This window comes from Rousettus aegyptiacus, unplaced genomic scaffold (genome assembly GCF_014176215.1).
Source record: "Rousettus aegyptiacus isolate mRouAeg1 unplaced genomic scaffold, mRouAeg1.p scaffold_m13_p_15, whole genome shotgun sequence".
In the NCBI taxonomy this organism is placed as follows: Eukaryota; Metazoa; Chordata; class Mammalia; order Chiroptera; family Pteropodidae; genus Rousettus; species Rousettus aegyptiacus.
The window spans coordinates 56,054,661-56,076,639 of record NW_023416290.1 but is presented as its reverse complement, the minus strand read 5'-3'; the positions used below and the strand labels follow the sequence as shown (position 1 = coordinate 56,076,639).

General features: G+C 54.1%; 2 protein-coding genes across 4 annotated transcripts in view; one reads left to right on the top strand and one right to left on the bottom strand.

Annotated features, from left to right (window-relative positions):
- The window catches only part of TG (thyroglobulin), a 180,582-nt gene that overhangs the window by 41,549 nt on the left and 117,054 nt on the right, over positions 1-21,979 (bottom strand). The window lies entirely within an intron of this gene.
- Positions 5,277-21,979, top strand: part of SLA (Src like adaptor) — a 31,176-nt gene continuing 14,473 nt past the window's right edge. The window contains exons 1-2 of one of the 3 annotated variants that reach the window (XM_016145638.2): positions 5,278-5,511; positions 16,796-16,893. In XM_016145638.2, coding sequence (XP_016001124.1) covers positions 16,833-16,893 — 61 coding nt within the window. In that variant the 5' untranslated portion in view covers positions 5,278-5,511; positions 16,796-16,832. Of the gene's footprint in view, positions 5,512-16,454; positions 16,894-21,979 lie in introns of those variants that run through there. The other 2 variants (XM_016145639.2, XM_016145637.2) reach the window with 2 other exon arrangements.

Below are 21,979 nucleotides of genomic sequence, written 5' to 3'. Positions count from 1 at the left end.
TAGTCCTGCATCGCCTCTTATCCGCTCGCTGTGCGTCCTCAGAAAAGCTGCTTGAGTTCTCTGTGCCTCGGTTTCCTCCATGTACAAGGATCAGGACATTCACCTCCTTCGTTTGTCGAGATGCATCGATATAACATGCGTAGTGCGCACGTGCCCTGGGTTCCCGATAAGTAGAAGTCACCACTAAAACCGTAATCAATATTTCATAAAGTTCTTTCGAAATCGAAAGGGGAGAACAGATTCAAAAGATACTCTGCAACCTGCAGAGCGCTAGACAGAGATCGGTTCTCATGATTTATAAAGTCACAGCCCCTCGAACTAAAATGAAAAATCGTGGGAGATTTTCCCCTTAGGTAAGGATGGATTTGGGAGCTGAAATTTTGCTTTGGCCGAGACTATTTTAAGCCGCCGGGCGCGTCTACCCTCCCCCGTCCGCCGCCCGTGCCGCTGGGTATAATGAGCTTTGGCTCCGTGGGTGACGGAATGAACACTGCCTGGCGGTTTCACAGCCCCCAGACGCTCACGAGTGGACGACACCATTTCAAATGCCGTCGGTGCCAGTTTCGAGCTTGGTCTTCTTTAGGCGACGGCAACAGAATCTGGAAAAGTGTACCTCCCAGAATTAATTATCCAGGCGTCGCTGAGTGAGAGTTAGAGGGGACTGTCCCCAAAGCCGCGCTAATTCTGTTACAGATCTCGACCCCGTCTTGTGCTGTGAAAGCCCATTCAGAGGCGGTCGGGCCAGTTTTATGGGACAAAAGTAACAGTTTGGCGCCGCTAAGCGGGCTGGTTCAGGTCGCTGCAGAGGCCTTGCCGCTAACCACCCAGCCAGCTGTTCTGACCGCCCTGGTACACAGCCTGCCCGCAGGTTGCGAGCTAGTCCGTCCCCTGGATAATTGCGGGCTTGTCTCTGAGCGGCTCTTTCGTGCCAAGTGCTGCAGGGAGGCAGAAGGTGATTAAAGCGTCAAGGAAGTTTGGAACGTACAAGCAGGAAGGTTTCTCTTTCTCTTTTACCTGCTCTGCTGTCCCTCTCTCCCAGTTAGCCTCCCTTCTTCCTGCCCTTCCTCTTAGTAAATATTCGATGACTCCTCTGTCCATGTCAATCATTGACAAAACAGCTGGGCCCCCCGCCTTTATAGAACTTACTGTTTTTAGAAGTCATATCGACACAGAGACACCCTCAAAAAGAATCCTCTCCACCCAGCACCCCGTGCATGATTCTTCTTTCTCCTGAGCGGAGTTCTAGGATCTCTGTGCCTTTCCCCGAAAACAGACCTGTCTGCACCGAGGGAGGATGAGATGTCAGGGCATGCATCGCAGTCACCCCTATCCTCCCAGAGCTTGGCCTCATGCCTGGCCTGAGGTCAACATTCATTCAATATGCTGTTCATTAAAATGAGTGAATGTCTGAGTTAGATCTAGGAAATAAGAGGTTAGACATTAGGGCATCTAGAGGAAGCTCGTGAGAAGAGCAAAGCTTCCAGGTTGCAAAGACCGAAATCGGGCCCTGCTCAGAGATCGTCCCAACCTCTGGGGAGCCCGCGGATCTTTTCATCACCCTTCACAAAACTGAGAAGCGCAGCAAGGCACCCCCAGCCCCCAGCACAGAGGGTGCAGGGGGGTTGGGTTGAGCAACAACAGGAAAGGATGCTCTAGTGAATCAACACATTTGTGCAACACACCCCAGCAGAGACACACAGGGGAAACGAAGCTTCCACATTCCCCAACCCCCCCTGAGAACACCGTTCGTGCCAAGAGGCCTCTCAAAGAGACACACAAAGATTCTAATGACATGTCCGTTTAAGCCCACTCCAGCCAGAGACGTCAGCTCGTCCGCTTGATGGACCACTTCTCCAGCTTTGGAGAGGGTTCCAGAAACGAGACCCCCCATCTCTAGGGACGCGACGGGGTCTGCTCTCTCCCGGCTGACTTTCGTGGCGAGTTCATCGTCTTCCCCAGAGGAAGGAGGCAGCATTCACAGCGCAGGTGCTTTGGTTCAAGCGATTTCAGCCCCCAACCTCACTCTGGTGTCACTCTGGGCTCCTCTCCGAGCTCTCGTCCGAGGTGCGAGTTCTCCTTCCTGACTTCACCCCCTCAGCAGCCTCCTAAGCCGTTCCCTGTCTGTCTCTCTAACCCAGCGCCTAGAACAGCACCTAACAAAGCAGGTGGTCCGCAAATATTTGTTGAACGAATGATCGAATGCATGAATGTGTCAGTACTCATCCAGCCATAGAAAGGGCATAAACTTGGCTCTCGGAGAACGTCTGGCTTGCGTGGGATCCCGGGAGGTTTGACCCCTCCTGGCACAAAACAATCCCATCGACGGTTTCCTGGCGCCAAGTGCCACACTTTGCATTCACCGCATGCTTATGGAACTTCCCTCCTGAGCGCACTAACTTACGCTTGAATCTCCCCACCGAGAGGGAGTGTACTAGTCTTTGAGGTTGGCTTTTTTCGTCTTCTAACCTTTCCAGCATTTATGTAGAAAGAAAAAAAAAATATTTTGAGCGAACTAGGAATCTGGTAATGTTGAGCCAAGCTGTAAACTGTGGAGCTTAAGCATTGCGTCCCTCCCACGTGAAGCCGAGTCACATTTACCTCCTAGAACTTGGAGCCCCTGAGACTTGCAGCTGGAGAGACCTGCCCAAACCCCAGCTGGGGAAGGTACCATCTGGCTCCCGACGATAAGTGTGCAATGCTAGTCGTTCACATAGTGGAACGTTTAACTCCAGTAAGGTGATGACCGCAGCATGGGACTTAATTGAGCAACACTCAGCCTACACAGGCATCTTGCTGATCTGCCCGTGGCCATTAGCCGGGCTCTAATAGCTAATTAATTCACAAAGCCCTCCGGAAATCAAGCGCTTTCTACCCGGATGGACCTGGGTGTCTTCATGAGCTCTAACGCCTGGCCTCCTGACGTGGTCACTGGGCCAGGACTGACTCTGTACTTGTGCTTGAAGGAGGTGGTGGGGGTGGGGGAGGGACCCCTAGCCACGTGAGGGCTCCGACCTCCCCCCACCCGCTGGAAGCCAACTTACTCTGTTTCCTGACAGTTACACCAAGGGCGAAAGAGGGAGGCAACGAAGCACCGAGGCCAGGGGACATTCGCAGTGTCCCCTAGGTCACCTGGTTACCCAACAGAAGTGGGTGGAGCGGACCCTGCAACCCGGGGGCCCGAGGCTCCAAGCCCCGAGCGGCTGCTTCTGCAGCAGCTTCTCCTGTTGAACTGTGTCCCTTAGCAAACACCACTCTATGGTCCCAGCCTCTCTGCCGTCCGCCTCCGCCATCAAACTTGGAGCTTTCTTAGGGTCCCAGCCCCCCAAAGCCTGTGTTAAGCCAGTAATTCCTTCCTTCCTGGCTTGCCCCAGGCTGGCTCTATTTCCTCCTATGGGTCTCAGCTCATGGCACCTCCAGAGAGAGCCCATCCCTCCCGCCGCTGACCGCCGGTGACCAGTAGCATCTCTGGTCTCTGTCGCACTGACCATTTTATTTCCATGACCGGCAGCTGCCACGTTTAGGTCTTTACTTCGTGGCTCCCCCGGGGAAAGCGCACCCAGTCACAGCAGAGTTTCGCTGATTTTTTGTGCACGGCCAGATTCCGGTCGTGCAAGGAAGCCCAGTGAAGTTTGACTGAACAAATGATTGAGTGAGGGAGGGAATTCAGAGTCTCACTCACAGTAGGTTCTCAACAAATGTGTTCTGAAAAGTTGCCACAGAGCTCGTGCCCTTTGGCTGTTGGTCCTCATCCCTTTTTTCTAAAACTCCACTGCTGCGTAATTCTGCCAGGCTGCTGCTCCTTCCCCGTTCGGGCTCCACGCTCAGGCTTTTGCAAGATTTCCTCTCTTCCTTCTCGGGGGGCCCCGTGCACAGCAGATCTTTTCACGAGCTGTCTAAGGAAGCATCTATCTAGTACCGAGTTGGTTCTAAATTTAGAACCAGGCCTGATGTTTTGAAAGCGTCTTCGATAACTATAGTGAGCGAGGTTTCTAAATGACTGTCCCCCCCGCCCCTGGTGGCTGCGTCAGCCTTCATGGGTCAGGCCGTGCATCCCCAGCCCTTGACACTGGCCTGGGCTCTGCTCTAAGACCAGCTGCGGGATTCTGGGCCAGTCACTGGACACTCTGCTCTGGCATCTCTCGGAAGAGGGGGGTGGCCGGAGGTCTCAGAAGCAGCCCCAGCGGGGTCATCTGGCTCTCCCAGCCCAAACAGGCAGTTCCCAGACACTCTTGCCTGGAGTTGATGTTCCAGCAGTTTCTACATGTAACAAGCCCTTAGGCACCAGGAGCCTGGGCTTTCCTGCTGGAGACCCACGTGCTATGAACAGGAAGCCATATATTACCACTTCTAAACCCATCAAGAAGTTGAAACACGGCAATATACATACGACCTTTGCCTGGATTCACCCACTAGTAACATCTCGCCACATTTATTTCTGTCTCTCTCATTTTCTTTCTCTTCATTCGTATTCGTTTATATTTCTTTTGCTTTTCGCGAACCACGTGAAAGTTACGGACAGACACTGTACGCTTGACCTCCAAACACATCGGCATGCATCTCCTAAGAACAAGCACATCGTCTCCCACCGGACGCTGGCATTATCATACCCACGAAAACTGGCTTTGACGCAGTATCATCTAATGTGCAGTCTGTAGATTTAGACACCCCCCCACCAGATACCGTCCTTCCTAGGCCCTTGCCCTTGCTCTAGGAGCCAATCGGGCATCACGCATTGCATTCGGTTGCCATGTCTTCTTAGTCCAATGCAATCTATGACCTGTTTCTCATAACCTTTCTAGCTTCTTCTCGTGGTAGCACCGCTAAGCGGCAAATGTGTCTGACTTGCCCGGGAAAGCTGGTGGGTGGCTCCTTTCTGTCGAGGGGCTGTGATGCCCACTATTCAGAGCCCCTGCCAATGAACACCTTGTTTACAGTAGAGCCAGGGCCCGAAGCTCTGCTCTGGGGTTTAGGCAGCAGCAGCAGTACGAGGAAGCAGTAATCATTGGGAAACTCAGAAAAGAGAAGCTGGCAGCTCCGAGTCACAGCCTCCTTGGACACAGTGAGCTCCAGGGACCATGACAGCAGTCCTCAGCCTCTTCTGCCTTTTAATTAGAGACAGAAGGCCTGGCCTCTGAAAGTCTGAGCATGGCCTGGACGCTTAGAATCAAGCTGCCCGTATTCCCAGGGGCTTTGCAAAAAAAAAAACAAAAAACAAAAAACAAAAAACCTTAATGACACTGCTGTGTTCCCTGTCCTGACAGAGAGAAAGCCACACAGAGCAGTTGCTGAAAACAGGAACCTGCCCGTGTGAGGCCCGCGCTTCCCCGTTTCTAGCAGAGGAAGTGTGGGGCTGGTTTAGCAACTGCTGCTCTTCTCGATAGCATGCGCTCGTCTACACCCGCGGGGAGCCTGGCGGCCCGCTCACTCTGCCGCTGCAGCAGCAGCTGACGGAGAGGCAGTGACAGCCACCCCTCAGCTGCCCCCAGGGGAGACCATGTCCGGCCTTTGAAGGTATCTTGGGGGCCATGGTGAGGGCTGGGCAGGGAGAGACATCGGGACCCCTTGGACACACAGCTGGCGGGGGGGGGGGTGACTTTCTGGAGACAGAGATGCTGCTGACTGTGAGGCCAGGCAGGGCCGGGTCTGGGGGCCCCACACCTAACCAGAGTGCAGAGCGTCGCAGCTGCTCGGTGTCGTGCCTGATGCCTCATTACACGGGGAGAAGGGCTGGGGCTCGGGCGGGCGCATTCCTGCCGGAGGAGCCTGTGCAGCCGCAGGCCGGCGGGGCGCAGAGCGGGCCCCTCGCGAAGGACGGCCGCTGCTTGCTGCCAGGCCTGCCAGCAGTGTGACCTTGGGCAAGCCACTGAAACCTCTCTAGGCCTTCCTTTTCTCCTCCGCAAAGTGAGAATACAAGGACCCAGGTCACGCAGGGATGGGGCGGATTACAGGAGCTAACGTATGCAAAGTGCCCAGGTCCGTTTCAGACCCACGGGCGGTGCTCAGTCAATACTATCGGCACAAAGCCGTGATGTCCGAAGGTGTGCGGACCCCGGAGAGGCTGGCCGGCCACAGGACCGCTTCCAGGGGGTTGTGTGGATCAGCGTTGCAAAAATGCCAACAATAATCGACAATAATAAATAATAAAAGTCAAAGTAGGTGGCATGTGTATGGGGCAGGGGTAGAATCAGGAGAGGTTTTGGAAGACTAGCGTTCTCTAAGGTGTGGGGGGGCTGCACATTATTTTACGTCCCTGGGCGTCCAGAGACCCTGGTGTCAGGAAAACGAGGAGAATGTCCTCGGCTGGGGCTGTGCGCGCTGGTGGAAAGGGATGGTGTCTGCCGTACCGAGGGGCAGGGAGGGGGCCTCGCACGAAAAGCCATTCTCCTGCAATCCTCAGAACAATTCTGTAAGGTTACAGCGATTATTTGCTTTTGACAAACGAGAAAATGAGGCTCAGAGGGGTTAAGCGATTCGTCCCAGTCACACAGCAGTGAGAGGCTCTAAGGGCGGAGGTCGGGGTGGGGGAGCCTCAGTGAAAGCAAGGGTGTGAAGGACGAAAGTGTGCATTTAAAGTGGTGCTCTTCATTTTAGGAGAACTACACCCCACATTCTGTGTACTGTCATTCTGTGGTTTGCTATGAGATGCTGAGTCGCTGTGGTCCTATTAAAACTGGTCAGGTACACCCAAATCAGAGGTCTGGCAATATCCTTTGCAACTGACATTATCTGGTCAGGAGAATGCTTTTCAAGGGTGCTTAATAGGCTCTGACAAGGATGCTAATAATAATATTAAAACCCATGAAACAGAGAGACTGAGATCTGTTTAGACTCCTGCATCCTAAACAGACCCAGAATTGGGGCAGTGAGACAGTTTCATGTGAATTAATCAGCTCCACCTGTGTCAACTTTCTGGGTCGGCCACCAATAAGCTGTGTAACCATGAGCAAGTCACTTTGCCTCTCTGAGCATTAGCTTCCTCCACTTGAAAAAAAAAAAAAAAGACTAGCTTCCTTGTGCATTTGTAAGAAAGTTAAACTGTAAACAATAGGGAGGAGATGCTAAATACTATATAGGTGTTATTAACATCATTCCTAAACCAGCCAAGATACATTAAGATACTTTTAGGTCCTTCTAGGCAGTTGAGAGTGACGGGCAGGATTAAACACAGTGGCTCAAAGACTACATAGCTGATGAGCTGGCCCTTCCTTCTCAGTTTTTTTAAGTGCTTATTTCTGCTCCTTCCCCCATCTGATCTAGTAGATGAAGCAGATAGGGCAAGTTTGCATAGCAGCAAACCGAAATCACTTTCCTAATGCAGAAAAAATTTCCCCACTCAGCGTTTCAAGAGCTGGTGATATATTTCCAAGGGGAGCGTGCCTCTTAAAGATGTAGAAATTATTCATTCTGGTAAATCTCGGTCAGCTTCCTGCATTCATAGATGCTGCTGGTTTTTAATTTATCTTCTTATGTTCAGCAAGAATTTATGTCCCCCACCTCTGAGAGAGGCTGGAGCTTAAAATTCTTAGCATGTCAGACCAGATCATTTGGTTCTTGTCAGCAACCTGAATAATACCTATTAGTATTTCTATTAGTATTCCATTCATTTTCCCATCCATCCATCCATCCATCCATCCATCCATCCATCCATCCCTTCCCTTAATAAATATGCATTGAGGCCATATCATGTGACAGACTTCCTCCCCCCTCCCCTCCCCAAAAGTTCCAAAGGAATAAGTACATTGGGTCCAAACCACTTCCTCCCATCTGAGAACCGCCGAGGGAGGGAGCTGATTTCATTACGGTAACTCTGACTCTAGTTACAGACAGAAACTGTGGGGCCTCAGAGGCTCGGTGGCTCACTTTTGTTGTCAAACAGCTTTGCAAAGTCACACTTCCCTCCTCGGCACCCTCCAGGAAGCTGGAACCTTGGCTGGAGGACTCGGGGTATATCCCAGTGGGGGAAGGTGGGGAGACTCCAAGAGCTTCAGAAGAAAGTGGGGATTGTCCTTGCTATGGCCCTTAGGGGGAGATGACAACCTCGAAGGGGTCCGGCTGCCCCCGACAGCACAGCGCCGCCCACCGGCACTGAGCCAGGCACAGCTAAGACCTCCAGCCCCTTACTATGCGCTGGGCACCTACCTGCCAGGCCACGATTTTTCACTGAGGAATATAATCGCATGGACCGTGTTCTCAGGAGGGCTACAGCCTGCGGGTTTAAATACTTGGAGAAACAAATACATAATGACGAACCGTGGCATGCGCCATAAAGGGAGCAGACGGCTCCCAGAACAGAGAGCAGGGGGGACCCAGGTTAGTCAGTGAAGTCTGTTACGTTTAGCTGTCGCTTAACCCTGGGAGGGAGCCACGCTCCCTCACAATTTACAGATGCGCCATCTCCCCCACCCCCACACCCTCCAAGTCACATAGAGGGTCGGCTTAAAACTGATGTCCTCCGGATACGAATTCCATTCGCTCGAAGTGTCAGGACCCAATCGATTCTCCCTTTACTGCTCTATCGATAACGCCGACTGGTCCACCTGCTGAATATCTCTCATGCGCGTGACCCTCCAGCACACAGAGAACTAGCACCATGAGCTCGTCATGATAAAGGGCAGGGTCAGTTTCGCGCAGCCCTTCCTCCAACTCCTGGGCCTAAGAGCCGCGCGGACCCTGGAGCCAGACGCCTGGATTCAAATCCTGCCTCCACCTCCGCCCGGCTGGCTGACCCCAGATGACTTATGTAAATGTTCTGGCCTCCACTTCCTGTTATTCAAAAGGCGTGATGACAGTGATGCTCCTCTTCCACACGCGTGGGTTCTTCCATTTTCCTTTTTATTTCCTTATAACATGCCCACCGTCTTCCGGCTGGAAGTCGGGAACCCGGATCTGAGCTCTGAGCCTTCACGGCACCTTGTCGCTCAGCACACACTCGCACAAACGCTCGTCAGAGCCACGGTCCACCTCGAGGGCCTCGCAGGCGTCCTGAGGGGGGACGGATGGGACGCCGAGCTGGACGAGGAGCAGCCCAGCCGATCGCGCCCTCCGCATCCATGCGTTTTGACTCAGAGGGAGGCGCGAGGACCCCTCCCCGGCAGGGAGTCCAGGGCACGCAAATGCTGTGATTAGGCAAAATACCGACTTCCCTCTCGCGCCGTAAGATCCTGAGCCACTCTGGCGATTCACGCGTGTGAATAAAAAGCAAAATTAAGTCTTGCCGGGAAATGGGATGTAATAAATCTAGCTCAACAATCCTTGGGTCCAGGTGTCCAGGCGGCCTTTAGTGACCCCACATGACTCCACATCCACTTCCTCCTTCCAATGAAAGTTGCATTTCTAAGGATCCACATTTGAAATGGAAAAAAAAAAAAAAAAGAAGAAGAAGAAAAAGAAAAAGCCTACGTCGAATTCACCGTTTTCCCACTCTGCATCCTTGTGTATCTGTTGTAGTCTAACATCAAAATAGTCATGTTTACGACTGCTTTTGTCACTGCCAAAGTCTATGACGTCAACCGGCTTATAGGTGAAGGAGGCGTCCAGGGCCTGGCCTGGGGCCAAACCCCATTTGCAACATGGTTTTTTTTTTGCAAAAAAAAAAAATGTGTTCAGGGTCCGACAGAATTACAGACTGGGTGGCACCATGTCCCACCAGCCTTGTGTATTGAGCGGCCTCCATGTATGAAAAACTGATCTAGAAAAGAAAGTGATGTCTATGAAAGCCAGACACCGCTGCAGAGACTCTCGCCAGGTGTGTGTTGGGGGGGTGGGGCATAAAGGCGCAACCCAGGGGCACGTTTCCTGCCAGCGAGGGACAGGCCACGCGCCCCTAATGCGCTCATCCTGTGACGCTGGCTCTCTAACCCTCGCTTGGGAAAGCCCAGGGAGGCAGACATGGCTATGCCCGCTTTTAAAATAAAAACAAGCAAACAAAAAATAGCGGAAAGAAGTTCAGTGACTTAATAAGGGGTGAATCTGAAATTTGCCTCAGCACCGACTGGCCCCAAATCTAGCTTCTTCCCATGACAGGCTGAAATGAACATAGAATGTTCTCTAGGACCCTTCCATCACGGCCTTAAGAGAACGCTGAGCCTTCCTGTTAGCCTGAGAGAGTATGAGATCCCCTTCTGGGTCCCTGAAGGTAGAGAGGGTCAGAACCCAGGCTCATGGGGACATGCGTCAGGCCTGATGGCCAAGCTGACAAATAAGTGGCCAAGGGCCCTCTCGTGATGGACAGAGCTCCGGACAGACTCGCAGAGCGCTCGTCCAAACTTACTGAGCGACCTCGAGCAGGGTGCTCGCCCTCTCTGAGCCTTTTCTTTGTAACACGAGGGCATCAAGATGCTATTTTTCCATTGGTGCTCCATGATGTTCTAGGATTGGGGTGTTACATCTGGGGGTGTAGAGAGTGCTGAGGCCCCAGCTCCCAGCCAGCAGCTGGCTTTTACCTGTTTTACGTATTGAGCTTCCGGAGAAACTTTCTTAAAACAGGCTTCGAACCAGCAGGCGTGAAATACCCTGGACGAGAGGATCCCAGGGGTCATCCCTGTGGCCCCCGAGAGCCTCCGACTTTGAGCCAGGCGGTGCAGGCGGCGGGGCGGCGGTGCGACTTTCCGCGCTGGCCGCCCAGGACTGGGGACAGCGGGACGGGCCTGCGCAGCACCTGCCCCAGGAGGAAAGCAGGGGGCAATGTGGGTCACGGCACAGGTGCACCGCCGCGCGAGGTCAGGATGTGGTGGGGTGCCCCCCGGAAAGCCTGCGAGATCCTCGGCAGGGAAACCAACCGCTGCGAAGCCCCTGTTCCGGGGCTTATTGTCCCTGGTGCTGAGGGTCAGGCCACAGGCAGCGCTGGGCAGGTCCCAGGTCCGCGGGGGCAGGCACCGGCTACCGGGCACGGAGCGGGGACGCGCAAAGGGGCCACAGGCCATTGTCTGCGCCAAACTTTGCCCCACATATTTGAGGAGCTTGAGGCCCAAGAAGGGGAAGGGACTTGCTCAACTTGCACAGAGTTAGCTGGCTACCCCGCCCTAGGAATCTGGCTTTGGTAAAATTTTTTGCTATCCTACCTCACCCATCTTATCTCCGCTTCTGATTTGATTTGTAATTTGATCTCAGAACAACTCCACAAGGCATGTATTTGTATCTCAAACGTATGGATTTGAAAATCGAGGCCCGGAGCAGTGCAGTAACTTGCCAGAGGACACGCAACCAGTATCGGGAGCTAGGTTCCGGACGCAGGCTTGCCTGCTTTGAAAACCCCCTTTTCAAAGCTCCCTTATTCTTTTCGAATTCTGCTTCTGATTACAGAACCAATTCATGCACGTGGGAGAAAATTCGGAGACTTTAGAAAGGTATTAACAAGTTGATAAATTCACCTATAAAATCTCTACTCAGAGAGAGCCTCGGAGACACCTTGGAGATAATTTCCTTTAATATTTTTCTACTTATATGCATATGTGTGTTAAAGTTTTATAAACTGGGAATGGTATAAGCACGGCTAGTTTTTCTTTTCTTTTCTCCCCCTCATAGTGGGAACAGTTCTTTAAAATAATGCTATGAAAGCCTAGAAAATATTCCGTGTAATTCGCTGCTGCCCTTCGGACCACCCCGGGCCACCTTGCAGCAGCCATGACAGCCGACACCTGAGCCGGCCTTAACTGGCCTCTCCCTCCTGCCCCTTCTTCTCTTGCCGCAGCCAGTCCCCAGACCTGGGCTTCCAAACATTGCCAACAGACATCAACAGACCCCTGGGGACCTCTGCGTTTCTTGTACTAAAGTTCCTCCCAAAAGTCTGTAGTCCCTGAAGTTTGCTTTGCTGACTTTTAAACACTACTTTTCCGTTGCATTCTTAAGACGAGACCAGGGGACAGGACGGCTTCTCGGGGAGATCGAGGGCACAGAGTTTGAAGCCAGGCAGACCTGGCTTGAACCCCAGCCTTCCCTCGTACTAGTCATGTAACTTTGGACAAGTCACTTAATTTATGCCGTCTATAAAGTGGAGCTGTGAGCAGCCCAGAGTATGACAGCTCTAAAATGCTTAGCCCAAGGCCTGGCATAGAACAAGAGCTGACCGACCAGGAGGGGGGTGGTGATTCTGGTTATTACTGCTGCTGTTGGGGTGCAGACACGGTGCATGGCGGGGCTCCTCACTCGTGACATCATGCTCCCACACGTCAGAAGCGGGTCACGTGAACGGGCTTAGCGCTATTGCACCCTGTGGAGGAAATCCCAAGGCCAATGGGAAGATCGCGTCCCGAAGCAGGCTTGTGGATTCCCGCTGGTGCCCAGGTTTTCCAGCTGCCTCGGGCTACAACAGCGAGGCCTGGCTTTTGGAAGCACAGAGAGGACCAGGTGCACAGAACTACTCGGGACTGGAAGGTTCTGAGAGGCTCCGAGAAGCCTGTCCCTTGTGTTGTTGAGTGAGATAACGAGATAACGCAGCAGCGCCTGACCTGGTCACACAGAAGCCCAGCTGGGACAGGCACATCCCACATTCCTGAGGGCGACTCCCTGCAGGCGTGTGACCTTCCCATGCCACACGTCCCCTCAAAGGCGGCCAGAGTTCCTTGGTGATCTTTCTTCCCCCCCACCCCCCACCCGTGGAGAGAGCAGCCCAGCCCTGGGGACAGGACGTGGGTTCTGAAGCCTGGAGAGGTAGGTGTGCCCCCCGCCTCCCTGCCCTGCGGGTTTCCAGCTTTGAGAGTGTGGCCGGGGACCTCGCCTGCTGACCTTCACCCCGGGGAGGTGAGAGAGGAACCTCTGCCTTCGGGGAGATATTTGGCGATGGAACGCAAGGGCCATGTCGGCTAACTGACCGGCAGAGGGTGGGCGCAGAGCACACACGAACCGCCTCCCCTCGACCCTGACGACTGTAAAGATGAGGCTTGCGTTCTGTCGAACGGGACTTCTTAAGAACCTGAGGATGGCTCTTTTCCCTTATTAATGATTTTCAAAAAGTTCCTGAGGCTTGATTGCAAGAATTAAAAGGGATTCAGTGGCTCTCTCCTCAGAGACCATCTTCTCCACTCCTCTCATTTTTTAGAAGAGTAAACTGAGACCCGAGGTCATGCTAAGAAGACAGCGTTGGTCCAAGGACTGGGGGCGAGGAGGAGGCGGGGGAATAAGAGGCAGATACCAGCTCCGATCCTTCGCAACACCAAGAAAAGGGAGAAAGAAATCGAGGCTTTTTAGCACCGAAGTTAATTAAGCCATTTCTCTTTTTCTCTCCCCTCATTGTTCCTAGAAGCAATTATGTCTCACGCGCTCTCTCCCACCTCCGGCCTCCAAGTAAAACTGTCACAGATTAAATCCGATCGTGCAGCCATCTCACCAGGGAGGTTCCAGCTCTCATTCTCTGGGGGCATCTTTCGCTCTTCTCAAATCAAAGCCTCTTTCCTTAACTCCTTCCTGGAGACTAACGGGAAGGCCGGGAGCCGAGCTGAGGGACTGTTGAGACCGGATGGGTTTTTCTGCACAGCCCGGGGTGTGGTGGGCTTGCAACCCAGCCCCAGGCCCTGCTCTCAGGACCTGAACCCCGCCCTCCCCCCAAGACAGAGACGTGGGGTGTCAGTGCAGAAGAGCCCAGGCTCCTAGAATTCACTCTACCTTCCTCATCGCGAGACCCCGGGTATGTGGCTTTTCTTGGATGGTGCTCAATTTTCCCATCTGAAAAATGCAAGTTTCATGTCTTTGGTTTCTGTTCCCCTGTCCTGGGTTCCGTGACGCTCCCCCAGAAGGGCACATGGATGTTTGCCAAGAATTGCAAAGTTGTTGGGAAGAGAAGTGAATCCGGAGTTCGCTTTGATAGGTGCCAGTATTCCCCGAGGGGTTTTCTGGACTTGGGATGAGATGGACTTGATGGCCACAGGCTGTTGCTCGGAAGTGACTCAGAGATGGCGTCGGGGTGGGAGGGAAGCTGAGGCAGGCTGAGGGGGTGCTCGGGGTGTCTGGAGGGGTGAGAGGTGACTCCCCAAGTGGGCATCGCGGGAGCAGGGGGTGAAAGGCACCATCCCATGTGTCCGGCCGCAGGAAACAGAGCGGCATTGTTAGGGACCGTGCCGGGCACTGCGATGTGGGATCTCAGAGAGAGGGCGAGAGGGGAGGCCAGCACGCACGGCTCAGAGTTATCTCTGCACGGCGGCCCGCCGGGGCCTCTGGGAGCCTTCCCCAGAAGCCCGAAGGCCTTGCTGATGACAGACAAGGAGCCCGAGGGACTGGGGTGACCGGTGGGCTCCAGGAAGGCGCTGGGGACAGGGCGGGGGTGGCGGGAGGCCTCCGCGGGACATCTGTGCACACCGCTCGGGCTTCCAGCTCCTCGGAGGCAGAAGCTGCTTGTTTTGCTTGGATGGATCTAAGGCCAGGTGGGTGGGACCACGTGGTCCCACCTTTCCCCTGGCGCTGGCTCAGGGCCCAGCTCTGGAGACCCCTGGGAAGTGTCTGCTGACCTGAAGGGAATGAGGCCTCCGTCATTCTACCGGGCGTGAGTTTTCGAGCACTTTTTGGAACATCTTTTCTTGACTGCACATACCAGGCCAGGGGCCAGACACAGAGAAAGCTGGTCCCTGCCGCTGGAGCCAAGTGATGCTGTTAAAACCTGCCTGGCCTGCAGGAAGGGCCCTGTCAAGGTCAAAGGCATCCCCTTGGCTCTATTTGGAGCAGGGTAGGCAAGATGTGGAAAGAAGGGCCCGAGCCTTGAATCTGGAGCGGCCCACCCTTAAACCACTGCCCCGGCCCGTTGTCTCCGGCACGAAGACCAGCGGGAGCAGAGGAAGACAGGATTCTTCACTTCGAACACGGGGTCTGTCCCGGCCGCACTTGCGTTCTGAGTTTACAGTTTTCGCAAGCCGTGTAATTGTCTTGGGAGCAGCACAAATGTTTTACGATCTATTAGTTTGGGTTATAAGTGATAAACTATTCACAAAAATATTTAAAATACATCAAGGTTCAAAACCCACTCATTTTGGTTTTCCCCGTTTCCTAACATGCAAGGCACCCCACCTCTCCCCGCCAGCCTTGGAAAGGCCCTGCCCTGAGAGCAAGGGGCGTTCCAGGACCCGAAGGCCGAGGCGGGGCTGGACTGGCTGACTTTTGGACCCTTTCTAACGCCTAGGGCCTTGCTCCTGAACTAGAGACAGAGAACGGGGTGGAGCGCGGGTTTCTCGCTGCACTGGACTTGGCTGGGGACCTGCCCTATCGGTCTTCTTTGTCCCCATGGGATGGAACCGCTCCACGGGCGTGGCCTTCTCTGTGCGCCCAGCGGCCGGGGAAGACACTATCATCCTCTAGTCATCTAAGTTCCTTTCTAAAGTACTCCGGCCGAGGGCCCAGAATGTCAATGTTTGTCATTATGAACAATCAGAAAATGTAGTATAAATGCCAATAGCTAATTTAGATTTACTGTCGAGCCATGTCGCTAAGTGCTTCACATGCTTTATCTATTAATTTAACAGCTGCAACCTGATGCTGTTTTATTATTACCCCCTCCTCCCCAATAAAAGGCAGGAGAAGGTCAATAGCTTGCCCAAGGTCACTAGCTTATATGTAAAGAGCCAGAATCTGAACCATTACGGAACAAAACAGAGACTTAGCATACGCGGTTCAAATTCCAGCTCCACCGTTAAGTGCCGTGTGACCTTAGACAAGTCCCCTACCCTCTCTGAGACTCAGTTTCCTTCACTTCGGAATGGGATTAGGGTGCAGGGACTTTACGATTATCAAAAGCATACAATGAAATCTATACAATGGAGTATTACTGAACCATAAAAAAAAAAAAAAGAAAGAAAGAAAGAAAAGAAATCTTTCCCCTTGCCACAACGTGGATAGACCTGGAGGATGTTTTGCAAAGTGAAGTAAGTCAGAGAGAGAAAGACGAATGCCATATGATTTCACTGGTATGTGAAAACTAAAGAACAAAATAAACGAACTAACGAAACAGAAACAGACGCGTAGGTGCAGAGGACGAGCCGATGGTTGCCGGGCGGGACGGGGGTTGAGGGACTGGGTGAAAAAAGGCGAAGGGGTTAAGAAGCACGAATCGGCAGTTGTGGACGGCCGTGGGAGCGTGAGTACAGCAGGGGGCCCAGGCTCGAGGCCCCCGCGATGTCCGTGGGTGGAGCCGGGCGGGCACGGGCATAACGTGGCCACTTGGTAAGGTATGTAGATAAACGTCTAATCGTGAGGTTGGATGCTCGAAACTAACATAACGGTGTACGTCAACTATAACCGAAAAATACGTGTTAAAAAAAAATGGAGCAGCAGATGTCGGCGTGCAGGAGCGGCAGGCGAAGCACGCAGAGACTGCTGGTGTTGCGACGGAGGGCGCCTTTCCTACTGCTCGGTAGAGCACGCTGAGAAACGCCACCGGGAGGCAGGGGGGTGAGACAGAAAGTCGCTCTGCTCACCCGCCCTGGGCTCGAGAGCGGCTGCCGAGCACGGGGGCTCCGGGGCCAGGGCTCAGGGGTGGGGAGACCACGCCGGCCGGGTCACACCCTCAACCCCTCACACAAACACTTCAGGCACCCTCCTGCCACCCGGGGCACAAGGAATGGAAACTTTCACCACCAACAGCATTTGCTAGCAACTTCCCTCTCTGTGGTTTCTCTCTGTCATTCCCTTGATAAAAGAACCCGCGCTGTGCAGACGTAACCAGCATTCACGAATGTCACTGTCACGTAGAAGCGCCCGCCTTTCAAGAAGCGAGCTGCCTGAGAGCATGAGGCACCATGTACTCTGAGCCGCGCCGCCCCTCACCCGGAGGGCTGGGCGCGTGGCTGACTCTCCGTGTGTACCCTCTGTGCCGTAGGCTTCGAGCACCTTCGACGGCCCGCGGAGCGAGAGGAATGGGAAACAGCGTGCGATCTAGCCCACCGCCTCCCGAGAGGCCCGTGCCCTGCCCGGATGGTAAGTGTGGTGCGAGGCTTAACTCCGTCCCGTGAGAGCTCGGGGCGAGAGGGGGCGGCGGCGGGGGCAGGGGGGCCTTCTGCTCATCACTGAAACGGGGCGGTGGGTTCTTTTTTTTTCATACTCGTCTCCCTCGCTCTGCTCATAGTGAACACTTTCACAATTAAAATGCTAAGAAAGACCGAGCGGTGGCACCCCAGAGGGACGCTGCTCTGCTGGCATCTTGTGACGGGCCTTTGAGAACGGCGGATTCAATCCCCTTATTGTATAGGTGGGGAAAGCTGAGGCCCACAGAGGGCGTGTAATTCGTCTGGTTAGGTTGGCTCGCCGTAGAGTCGCACGTCCAGCCCCGGCCGGGCTCTTACGTGCCACACCCTGCTGGCCCCAGCTGCAATCCCATCACGGGTCTGAGGTCACCGCAGTACAATTCGCGTTATGGGAGCTCTGTTGTTTCAGTGTAACTTTATAAAGCACGGTGCTTTATAAAGGAAATCATCTTAAAAACGAGGAGTTTGGGTGTTCCCGCGGTAGGCTCGCAGGGCCAGGCGTTCTACAGGGAGGGCACAATGTCACAGGGCAGTCGGTGATGACAAAAGTCAACTTTTCCCAGAAAGGCCAGGTGGAGCCAGAGTCCCGGAGGCCTTCTGGGCCTGGCCCGAGAGCCGGGAGGGGGCACCAGCGGACAGAAGGCCAGGGCGGCACGCGAAGCCCGCCGCTCTCCGGGCTGAGGGGCGCCGGTTGTTCCTGACGCGATCCAGCCCACCACGTCTAGAGCTGACTGGCTGTGGTTCCCAGCCAGGCTGTTTGGGGGCACGCTGGACGGGTCCTCTAGGGAGTTGGGAAGGGGCTGGTCAAGAGGCCGAGGGATCCCTCAGCGGCCCCAGGGTGAGGCTAGGGGCACCGTGGGACACTTCTGCCGAGCTGCAGCTCAGCACGAGAGCGAGAGCCGACAGTCGGGTTCCCGCCCTGCGTCATCTACGACTTCCGCGACTTCTGCGGCTCCTTAAAAAGGCAGCCTTCACGCTGCTTCTGAAATGCGGACCCCCAGGGCACGCAGGGTCCCACAGCCCGTCAGAGGCCCGAGGCGAGCACGCGGAGACCTGCCCTTCCTGGTGGGAACTGTCCCCTTCAAACCCGGGAGGGGGAGCATGCACGGTCCCGGGCACAAGGAGATGCGACCACGTGCCAAGGCGGAGCCGGGCGTGTAAACGGGGCCCCAGAGGAGCGGAGGCCCCTGGCCTCCCGTGCAGAGCTCCCCCCGGGGCTGCCGCCAGTGGGGCCTTCTCCCGGGGCCCCCCAAACCCCGCTCGGCCAGAGCTTCCTCCTCTAGTCACAGCTCCTTCTAGAAAACTGACGTCGTCACGCAGAGGTCCCGGGCCTGCTCGGGGGGCGCCCGCCCACCGAATCCATGTCGGGTTGCCACCGCTCTCGCTGGGGCAGAAGGGCCGGCACGCTCGAGTGAACCCCGTGAAAACAGGGGGCCTCCGAGGACTTGCTTTTTTGCTTTTATTTTTTGAATGCAAATCGTCATGAAATAAGTTTCTCTTTTTCCACTGTGTGGGTGAGGGGTCACCTCAAAAAAAAAAAGAGGTGTCTCCCCAGTCCTCCACCCCCTGATTAGAGAATTCCCCAGCTTGTACCCAGCTTGCGACCTGGGCGACCACATCAAGCACTGGCAGGTGGCTTTTCCATCCCCCCTCCCCCCCGAAAAGTTTCCCCTGTGATCGGTCCTAACTGGATTTCCTCTTTTCTCTGACATCTACTAGAACGAGGGGGAAGAAGGTAGTGCAATTGATGCATTAACTAGTCTTTATCCGAACGAAGCAAAGGCTTCGGGTTCTCATGGCCCGAGCATCCACTCGGCTACCGGTCCTGCTTACTCATTTGGTTAGTCTCAGGTACCCGGAGGTGGCACACGGGCTGATGGCTTCACTCCATCGTACAGTTAGAGAGCTTCCTCTGACACCAGCCTGGGTGGTGGAGAACTAAGCTAAAAGGCCACCAGACCCTCGCCGGGATCTGCAGGGGCCCATGCTGTGGACTTCCACGCAGACAAGTTTTCTGAGCTTTTAGGAGCTGATTCTTTCCCCCACCAGGATGGTGGATGCCCTGGAATATGACTCTGTCCATCTGTTTTCTTCTAAACTCCGCTTTCCAGAACATTTCTGATTAGTTTAGTTCCCAGAGACTAGTAGGGCGAAACGCACAGAGGTAGCAGGACTTGAGGAAGCTAGGACGGGTCTCAGAGGCTAACGACCTTGTTGCATTTCCGGTACCGACCCTCAGAAGCTGTGTGACCTTTGGGAAGTCACTCAGCCTCCCACGAGAGGGGACTGACTCAGTTCTCAAAACAAGCCCTTCTTCACAGCACGAAACAGCTACCTGGTAAACGTGGGTAGAATCCCTATGTTTTAAACTCCGTTTGGGGTCATCTGATCGTACTAGACTATGTCTAAACGGCCGTCCCCCCAAAAAAGTTTTAAAGTGGTGGAATTGGGGATTCCTTGACTTGTTTTCAAAGCATCCCGAATAGCTCATTTCCTCTACAATTCTTCACGCATTGCAAACTCCTGCTCGGCGCCAGACCACGCTGGTCCGGACCTGAACAAGGCCAAGGGGATGGCCGTGCAGCGAGGAAACAGCATATTTCCACCTTAATGAGAGAATTCAGTCACACCGCTGTGATCTTTTCCCCCTGTTCATTTCTTACCCTCTTATCGTCCTGACCTAAAACGAGATCTCACTGACAGAGGTGGAAACGCAAACCCAGACACCCTTAGACCCCTTTCTGGGTGAGGATGGAAATAATGCTAAGCAGGGCATTTACATAGCGTCCAGGGTGCTGCCGCCTGGTGGAAAAAGAGGTGGGCGGGGTGCTGGGGAGGAAGGAGGGGGCAGGGAAGCCTCAGACCCAGCGTGCACTTCTCAGTGAGGGGTTCTCGGGCTGCCTGCCTCAGATGCCCCTGGGAATCATCGAAAGGCGGATTCCTGGGCCCCTCCGCAGACCCGCTAATCGGAATCCAGGGAGGTGAGCAGGAGCACACGCGTGACCTCCTACGGCGCCCCTGAGGCTCGCAGACCACGGACCCCGCTTTCGGTCCCCTTTTCCACGCGACAAGACACGAGAGGCCTCGTTTTTCCTCCTCGGCGTCTCGCCCTGTTCTCATTTGCACGGAGCGGGAGTCGCGAGAGTGGCTGGGCGTTTCTAGTGCGTCAGACACGGCTCCAGGTGCCTTACACACATCAAGGCTCGGTTCTCACAACAGCAAACAAATAATCACTCTCGTCATCTTCACTTCGCAGTTGAGGAAGCCAAGGCGCGAGAAGGTTCCATTACATGCCTGAGGCCATACAGCTCATGGGGGGGGGGCGGGGACGACTGGGACTCAAAGCCAGGTGGCCCCAATCTGCAGTCCCTCTCTTCACCCCCACGTCACAGGAAGCTCGCGCGTTCTGAAGGGGTCGGGGGCTCTCGAGAGCGAGGGTGAGCGCGTCACCTGACTTAATGACAAAAGCGCTCAAGTGCCAGCGAGAGGGACAGTCGAGGTGGGCGCTCGCGTCGGACCTTCCTGCCTGGGTCCCCCCTCGCTGCCGGCCCCTCGGATGGTTTGCGACGGGACGCGATCGGTCGACTTTTGTACCCTTAAACACTTAGGGGATGCGACAAAAATAACGAGTCCACCAAACCCACGGTTCCGCATTGCTCGCGATGGGGCGAAAGATGTTTTCGAAGGGAATTAACATGCGGAAAAGCGTTATCGAGTGGGGCGGGTGGTACTGGGCTATGGCGAGCGGACCAGAGTCTGTCTTCTCCGCTGACAGGTTGCCTGGCTTCGAGGCCGGGTACTCGGCTTGCTGGGTGTGCGGTCTCGGGCAAGTCGCGCCACCTCACTGCAGCATCGGGGTCTGCTCGGTCCCAATCTGTCCCATCTAACAGAGAGAGGAACCAAGGCTTTGTACACACAAAAAAGCTTTCTGGACCACTGTGTCTCGCTCTCCAGTCCACAATACAGAACCCACACGCGTGACTCATGGTCTGTGGTGACCAACAGAACTGGGTGAACCTTCCGCCGGGCCAGTCTGCCCTGCCCCGTCTGATTGGTTAGTTGTCTGTGGGTGAATTTCCTGTAAACAATATGAAACAAGGCCTGCCTTGTCTCCTCCAGAGGCCGTGAGCTTGGGCATGACTCAAGGGAAGGACCAAGCAGAAAATCATTGGGCCGGCTCGTTCCTTGCTCACCAACCATACTGAGCTGCTTGTGCCAATGCTGAAGCCTAATGTCAGCCTTTGTCCCAACCTGTTGAGGATCAAACATTAACTGGGGAGAACCTGGTCCTTAAGTACTGAGAAGAGTTCTGTGGTTTAGTGACATGACCATGAACTTAGAAATCTTTACGATCTCTCCTGGACGTGTTGTTAAAACTCCCCCGGACTTGGTTTCTTCACCTTTTAAATAAGGACAGATATTCTATATGAAGCACTAGAGGTAACAAATGTCTGGTTTGACTAGATGCTTCCAAATGGGATTCACTGAAAGGCTTGCAGCATTCAAAATGAAATAGTAACAATATTCCAAGAAATAATAATGCCAAAAAAAAAAAAAAATCTGTCCTCTTTTGACTAAGTGATATTTCTGGCTTGTAAGTTTGTAAGTTCTACTTGGATTCATTTCCTAGTTTCATGCTTTTGTACATTTTGTTCGATGTGACTCATTTCTGAGTTGAGTGGAGACAAAATATTTGCTCTGTTGAATTTCATCGTCTGTCCTCACCAAACGAAGTTTGTTTTTATCGTATAAGAATATTTTCACATTTACACGACTCGGAAAGAGGCTTTTGACATGTGAGGGCACTGTCGGATTACGGGGTGAGGACCCCACCGCATCATGCAGAGAGAGGATTAGGTGCCATTGACCGACACAGGCCCCGGGCACACGCCGCCTCGCACATCCTAACCAGTCTGAGGAGGTGGCTTTGCTATTCCCCAGTTCCTCTGTGAGGAGGGCAGGCTCGCAATGGTTAAAAACAAACGTCTTCCCAAACCGCAGAGCTGTTCAGGGGCGAACGCAGAATTCGAGCTGGGCTC